Below are 7,781 nucleotides of genomic sequence, written 5' to 3' on the forward strand. Positions count from 1 at the left end.
GCCACAAATTATGATATTCAGGACCAAAGGTGTAGCAAATTTTCTGCATTTACAAGCATATTCTGATGAATTTTAGTGGTGTTATTTTGACAGCATGTTCATTATTGTGACTGCTGTTTGCAGTGGTGTAGAACTGAACTGCATCATTCTGAGAGCTGTTCCTCTTTGAGGTAGCCAAAATGTCACACACGGCCCTCGCTGTGATGCAGTACAGTTCTACGGCCACAGCGATAATCATGCTTCCGCATTAAAAATTGAATTCAGTTTAAGTCTTTGAAACATCTTCATCAAGGGTGCCAAGAATTGTGGAGGGCACTTTATGTGGAAAAGGGTACAAAAACAACTGCAAGGATGTTTTAAACAGACTTTATTTTGCTCAGTGTTTTATATAGTGCAGCCTAAATATCATGCCCACATGTGGGTTTTTTTTTTGGTAAATTACATCTTGTGCTGTGCTGACACCAGCATCAGGAAGCAAATTCCACGTGTTCCTAAAGTCTTTGCATATGATCGACATCAGGGCGGCCTGGTAGTCCAGTGGTTAGCACGTCGGCTTCACAGTGCAGAGGTACCGGGTTCGATTCCAGCTCCGGCCTCCCTGTGTAAAGTTTGAATGTTCTCCCCGGGCCTGCGTGGGTTTTCTCCGGGTGCTCCGTTTTGCTCCCACATTCCAAAAACATGCGTGGCAGGCTGGTTGAACACTCTAAATTGTCCCTAGGTGTGAGTGTGAGTATGAATGGTTGTTCGTTTCTGTGTGCCCTGCGATAGGCTGGCAACCGATTCAGGGTGTCCCCTGCCTACTGCCCGAAGACAGCTGGAATAGGCTCCAGCACCCCCCGCGACCCTAATGAGGATCAAGCGGCTCGGAAGATGAATGAATGAATGAATGATTGACATTCAAATAGTGAACGGTTTTGTCCTTTCCTTATTAGTAGTTCTTCCAACATTGTTTTGATGAGTTAATATCACAGCAATGCTTCTCGAAAGTGATACTGGAAGCTGGTGAGAAAAGGATGTGAGATGAGTAAGAGTTAATCAATGGCTGGTTACGTACGTCACGTAGAGGGCGGGACTCTCGCAGCAGCCGTCATCCACGCGGGTGGGTCTTTGGTTGCGGCCACGCCTCATTGCTGTCCAAATATGGCTCGTGACGTCACATACGACGACGTCTCATTCAGTAGAAAAAGACTTGAACGGAATCCCCTTGGAGGCAATGTAGGTACTGAGGCGCGCTGGGCTCATCTGTCGCCCGCAGCCACTGTCATTCAGGAATCCACACGCATTCTTTAGGCAATAATTTAAAAAAAAAAAATGAAAGTGTCCAGCGTCGACTGCCGCCACTTGCGGAGGATCATCAGGAAGGAGTGCAGGAGCTGCCTTATCGTGGACTGTCGACCTTATTTGTCATTTACAAACTCCAGCATCAAAGGCTCCGTCAACGTCAATCTCAACTCCGTGGTGGTCCGGAGGTCGCGGGGAGGACCGGTACCTCTGCAGTTTGTCATCCCGGACGAGAGAGCCGTCCTCCGGCTCCGGGAGGGGAGCATATCGGCAGTGGTGGTTCTGGATGACCGGACGTCCCACTGGCAGAAACTGAAGAAAGACAGCGTAGCACAAATAGTAATAAATACCTTAACGCATGTGGCCAGCGGGGCCAACATCTGCTTCTTGAAAGGTAACGAACAACCTTTTTTATTAAGAATAAATAAAAAATAAAGGGTGGGGGCAGTAAAGATAGTTTGCTTTTTCGTGGCAATGACATTGGCACCGATTTGTATATCGACTATTTTATGGGAAAGCACTCAAGCAGCATGGTGATGACATATCGATGCCAACGTCGACACATTATTAGTCATCGGCACATGACTCCTGCTTGAAAATTACTAATTTTCCTCTGAACAAAACCGTGCAACAAAATTTAAAAAAAACCAAAAACAATTGTCGTTGTATGACGTGTTCCAACGTAGCTACCCAGTCTCTTTTCTCATTTGTGACCTACTAAAGCAATTCCTATTCATTTGTGGCCTTTTAAAACAATTAGGAGATCCGTCCTGTCTGTCACCTTAAACTCTTTGTATGCCATGTTTGAAGACTACATAAATGTGCGTCAGCGGAGCCGATGAGTCAGTGATGACAAATTGGAACAAATTTAAACCGACTCTCTGTAGCAAGAAACAAATAACGGTCATAAAAAATACAATTTAATCTAAATGATTGGCCCGGTTTGTGATTATGTGTTAAAACACCTCAATTTCCGTCTGTCGCCTTTACATCCTGTGGAAGTGAAAAGGATTAGCGGACTCCAGTAATTAATGGGGCTCTTATAATCAGTTTATAATCCGGCGCTAAGGCTGTTTTATAAACTCTGCGGTTTCACAAGGTGTGTATTCGTGTGTTGATCATTGTAAATGTAAACAGGTCTTCATGCGCCCTTCTCTACGACCCATTCTCATAGGAGGATATGAAAACTTCCACTCGCAATACCCTGAACTTTGCACTGAAGTGAAAAGCATCGAGCAGAGCGGAACTGAAAGCGAGAAAAGAGCCAGTAGTGAGAAGTTTGGTCACCACAAACCAGATTATGAGCAGGTAAGGGCAGCACGTCATTTTCCAAAACACGCACACACACACACCCGCGAGCGCGCGGACATCTATCTTTTTTCTATCATGACATCCAACAGCATAGTATAACAATCGAGTGGTTTATATTTGTCATAGTGTATATATCTGTACACAAACATGCTGTGATACCGTGTGACCTTATGGGTTCCAGAAAGGGAGCAGGCCAGATGGGAGAAAAACACCCTTTTATCCATGACCTTTTTCCTCAGTGTACCAACATCTCAAATACCAAAACAAAAAGCAATTCATCCGATTATTATTAAAAAACAAAATCATTACTTTAAAAGTGTATTGTCATTTGCTGGCAATCAATCCGCTGTAACCCGCCACTTTCCCTAAATCAGCTACAGGCACAGCTCACCCGCAACATAATGAGAGCAAGTACCACAGAAAATTAATAGATGTATGTATTTTTTTAATAGCAATAGTTGTTGAATATTTGTTAAGTAGTGCTTCGCTATTTCCAACTCACTAGAGGAAAAAACAACAATGTACTGCTCCCTCCGGTGATAAATGTTTTTTTCATGTAGCTTTTCAATTTACTGGAATTTTTCAGAAAAAAAATTAAAGGCCTGGTTGATCTTATGTTTTTCCAAAGTATTGTATGGCGCTGATATCATCAAGCATCTGTCTGAATTGTGGTATGCCGCGTCACTATGAGAAAATGCAGTTACTAAAACAGACTTATGACATCATGGCATTTCCTTGTGGCAATTTCTGAAGTCTTGTTTTTTCTAAATGGCACACTGCTTTAAATTCATGCATATGTTGTCTTGCTGCTATGATGTCACAGCTTTTGCCATCCTCACCCGAAACCCCATGCTGGAACGTCTCATCAGGATTCCCTGTATTGTAGTGAAACAAACTTTACCGGAGCACCGTTAATCTTTCAATCGGGGTACTCTGATACCCTCCCTACACTGGCAAATGTACTCGGTGTTTTCCATGTACCGGTACACGTCTTTTTCACTCATTTCCTTCTTTGATGTTTCAATTCAGCGAGAGCAGTCACGTGGATATCTTTAGAGAGTGCAATATCACGTAGTAGCATTGCAATCGTTTAAATAACAGATAAGCAAAATGATATGCTCCAGATTGACCCATTTTTTTATTAGATGTACTGTACGTGGCTATCCCATAGGGGCCAACATCACACCTTGTTGTATATTGACCCCACTTATCTTGACTCACATCTGGTTTCTCCCTCCCCACCCATATCTCACTTTCAGGGCAAACCTGTGGAGATCCTGCCTTTCCTATACCTCGGTAGTGCCTACCACGCCTCCAGGCAGGACTATCTCACTGATCTTCACATCACTGCCTTGCTCAACGTGTCACGCAGAGACATGCAGCCCACCAAGGGCCACTACAATTACAAATGGATCCCGGTGGAAGACAACCACATGGCCGACATTAGCTCCCACTTCCAAGAGGCAATAGAATTTATCGGTGAGTTGAACTTATCAAACTGGGCGTCCGAACCAGTTTTATGGGGCTTCCACCTGAAGGTTTATTTCTGAATCATAATTCCACATGTTTATTTTTCGTTTTGACTCGCTGCTCAAAATAGTGTGCTCAGCTAGACTATGTGGCAAGGGAGATATACGCAACCATCCCAAGGATAGATCTTTACCCAGAATAACACCACCTTCAGCGTCTGTATATTTATAGTTGTAGATTACACGCACGGTCTTAGAAATATTCAGTTTGAATTAGGCGACACTCCTATGCATAGGTGTTTATTTTTAAATGGCGTCTTCGCCAAACCTCAAATAAACCCTCGCTGTACTTATGTGCTACCATTCACAAATAGAGGACTATAACCTCAGTGGTAATCAGTTTAGCTTGATCGTCTGCCCTCAAGCCTCTGCCAACGCATCCAACCAGTCACTTCCATTCAGGATTTGCTCAGGAGTTGACGCCCTCCTGGTTCTGAGCTTGAAAAAGCCATTCGCATGTTGTCATCGCCTGGTAGGTCTAATCTCCAGTGGGTGTGGTCATGCAGTCAGTGTGACAAGTGGCTGAGCAGGAAGGTGGAAGGCTGAATGAGGGGTAACACCTTTACCGTGGTTGGTTGCTCACAGGTGGGCCTGAGGGCGGCAGCCTGTGGAAAGGCGAGTGTGTGGGAAAGCGATGGCGGATCATAACAGCAGCAGCAAACGGCGCACACAATGTGTTGGTGGTTATTTAAAGACAGGCATAAGCAAGAACAAAGCTCAGCCAGGAGCTACTGGACTGACCAGTATTGGTCAACTGCTATTGTGTATTGTTTGATGATGCAACCTACATTTAGTCCTCATTACATAAGACAGCTAACTGTATCAGGAGTAGTTTTAACCTACATTTAGCCCGCGGGAGCACTAAAATTCATCTACTAAGATCCTGAATTATTTCAAATTAAGTGAAGATGATTAACAGTTTACGGCGAGGGTGGTAACATTTTTCCTATTTAGGGCTAGTTCCGGGCTTACTGAATTTGTGGAACAATAAATGTTTATTATTATATTTCATGAGTATCTCTCCGTAAAATGTGTTATGGCAGACTGGCTAAAATGTTCTTGCAGCTGTAAGCTTCCCACCTGTAGTTTCGTGGCTAAAAATAAACATTGACCTTCTGACTCAAAATAGCTGGAAAAGTCCATCACAAAACGAACATAGTCATTAAAACATCAAGGCAAGTGGCCAACTGGAGCTGATTGAAATGACCTTTAAGTAAAGGAATTCTATTAAGGGTTCGTTGCTGCAATGTATTTATTTCTTTTACTCTTTTTTTTTAAATAATCTTTCATGTCCTATCAGGTTTGAGAGATAATATGGTTTGGAAATGAGCCGGACCCCCTTTCTTGTTCTGATTTTGAATTTGCCATTTTCTTAGTAATCTGAACTAATATTCAATATATAAATAACCTTTGTTGCGGTATGGCCAGTGTTCTCCTGAATGTGATATTAAAAACACCTTTCCTCTGAGTGATTAGTTGCTGATATGAGGGTGTTTTGTGGCTCATCGGGGAGCCGTTGGCAGGATTGTGTCTGGCCATAATGCACTCTGAGGCTGCTCTTTTTTGCAGGCCCTGCCTTTCAAAGCCTATTACATGCAAACGGCAAACTGCATGGATCTCAATTTGGCCTAGGTTATGCAAAAAAGAGCGAAAAACATCTGACCTTTAAATGACGATACCGTATATGACATGTATGTGCCTAAAAAGAGAACCCCTTCTGCGAATGAGCATAAACTTTGTACTATATAGTCAAAGTGCATGCTCCCTGTGACATCCCCACAATGGTTTAGGAGGACTGAAATTCCATGCAGTTATGTTACAGAACATCCACAAGTGTGTTCAAATGACACAGATGAAAGAAAATGAAAATATACAAGACGTGGCCCCTGCGAAGGTTCTCTTCGGATAATGCTTATGTAGCTGTGGTATACAATGCTGTATAAATAGTAAGTAGAAGTAAATAGTAGGGTATTGCTTCAATCTTCCTTCAAATGTGATTTATTATTTTCTATGCTTTTACAGTATTCATAACTGTCCGTGTGAATGACCCATTGCGATTGCAAGGTTAAGTTTACTTAGTAATATTATGTCACCTGTTTGAAGAAAATCGCACATCCGTGTCCAATGATTGACCCGGCCTTTTGTCCTGTGTCCAGATCACGTAAAGCAATCTGGAGGAAAGGTCCTCGTCCACTGTGAAGCGGGCATCTCTCGTTCCCCCACCATCTGCATGGCCTACATCATGAGAACCCAGCAGCTGAGACTGGATGCAGCATTCGATATCATCAAGCAGCGCCGGGCTGTTATCTCACCCAACTTTAGTTTCATGGGTCAGCTGCTACAATTTGAGTCCGAGGTCCTTTCGACAGCGCCCACTAATACAGCCGCACCTGAACCCACCACTCCCTGTATCCCAGAGTCCGCTTCCTTTTTTGCCAATGACATCACCACCTCCTTCAACACCAAAAACTTTGAGCCATCTATATTCACCCTTCCTACCTCTTGCCTAAAGTCTCCGGTCCATCATCAGTTCAAGCTGAGCCCAATAACTGCACTGCCTTAAAAAAAAAGAACTGTGACCGCTTGTAGTCTTACTTGAAAATGTATCAAATGTAAAAGCTCCCTGTGTGCCTGGTGTTGAAACCAGCAGACCAGACTGGAGACCAGCAAGTTTAAATTGATAGTAGTAAACATTTCATAGGATGACACTGGTGCCGGTGGAGTGGCAACAGCACAGTGATAAACCTGCAATATACATGCCTTAGGTTGATGTTGTGATTTTTATGTTCATTCACAAATACAGTCAGGCATTTGAGTCTAATTTATTGAAAATTGCATTCTTTGTGATTTTTCCCCCATAATGTTGATATTAATGTGTTTAATAAAAGGTGAAAATAATGTTGTCATTTTACAATCATTGAATAAAAAACAGGTGGTAAAAGTACTCAAACTTATACTTTTGGAGAAAAACAGATGACTGAAATGTACTTCAATACAAAACAAGAGAAATAATGTTACTGCTATTTGTACACAATAGGAATTTTGATCACATTCTCTAGTGGACCAAAAACGTGCATAGTAACAAGGTACAGTATTTGTACTTCACCACTTCCTACGACAGATAAACACGTAAAGGCATGTCCGTTGTCCAATATGCGTTCAATACATTTGCGTGGCTAAACATGTTTCAAAAAACCGCAAACATGGTCAACTCTTTCGCGATACTGAATATTGTGTGTGTGTGTGTGTATGCGTGTGTGCGCGCTTGTATTGTGTGTGTGTGTGTGTGTATATATATATAGAGAGAGAGAGACTGACACTATATATATATATATATATATATATATATATATATATATATATAGGGGCGGCCCGGTAGCCCAGTGGTTAGCACGTTGGCTTCACAGTGCAGAGGTACCGGGTTCGATTCCAGCTCCGGCCTCCCTGTGTGGAGTTTGCATGTTCTCCCCGGGTCTGCGTGGGTTTTCTCCGGGTACTCCGGTTTCCTCCCACATTCCAAAAACATGTGTGGCAGGCTGATTGAACACTCTAAATTGTCCCTAGGTGTGAGTGTGAGCGTGAATGGTTGTTGTCTCTGTGTGCCCTGCGATTGGCTGGCAACCGATTCAGGGTGTCCCCCGCCTACTGCCCGGAGACAGC

At 43.1% G+C, this 7,781-nt stretch overlaps 1 protein-coding gene across 1 annotated transcript; it reads left to right on the forward strand.

Annotated features, from left to right (window-relative positions):
• The first annotated feature begins 1,187 nt into the window (after positions 1–1,187).
• On the forward strand, positions 1,188–7,016 carry dusp5 (dual specificity phosphatase 5). The gene is made up of 4 exons (XM_052083453.1): positions 1,188–1,675; positions 2,456–2,589; positions 3,852–4,071; positions 6,278–7,016. The coding sequence occupies exons 1-4, from the start codon at positions 1,312–1,314 to the stop codon at positions 6,682–6,684; spliced, it is 1,125 nt and encodes a 374-aa protein (XP_051939413.1). The 5' UTR covers positions 1,188–1,311; the 3' UTR covers positions 6,685–7,016.
• The last annotated feature ends 765 nt before the right edge of the window (positions 7,017–7,781 follow it).

This window comes from Hippocampus zosterae, chromosome 13 (assembly GCF_025434085.1).
Source record: "Hippocampus zosterae strain Florida chromosome 13, ASM2543408v3, whole genome shotgun sequence".
NCBI classification, from domain to species: domain Eukaryota; kingdom Metazoa; phylum Chordata; class Actinopteri; order Syngnathiformes; family Syngnathidae; genus Hippocampus; species Hippocampus zosterae.

Bases quoted from the DNA above. Each gene is read 5' to 3' on its own strand.
- dusp5 (XM_052083453.1), top strand. From the start codon at position 1,312: ATGAAAGTGTCCAGCGTCGACTGCCGCCACTTGCGGAGGATCATCAGG. The intron at 2,590-3,851 runs GTAAGGGCAGCA...TCTCACTTTCAG, and splicing joins ACAAACCAGATTATGAGCAG to GGCAAACCTGTGGAGATCCT. The intron at 4,072-6,277 runs GTGAGTTGAACT...TCCTGTGTCCAG, and splicing joins AGAGGCAATAGAATTTATCG to ATCACGTAAAGCAATCTGGA.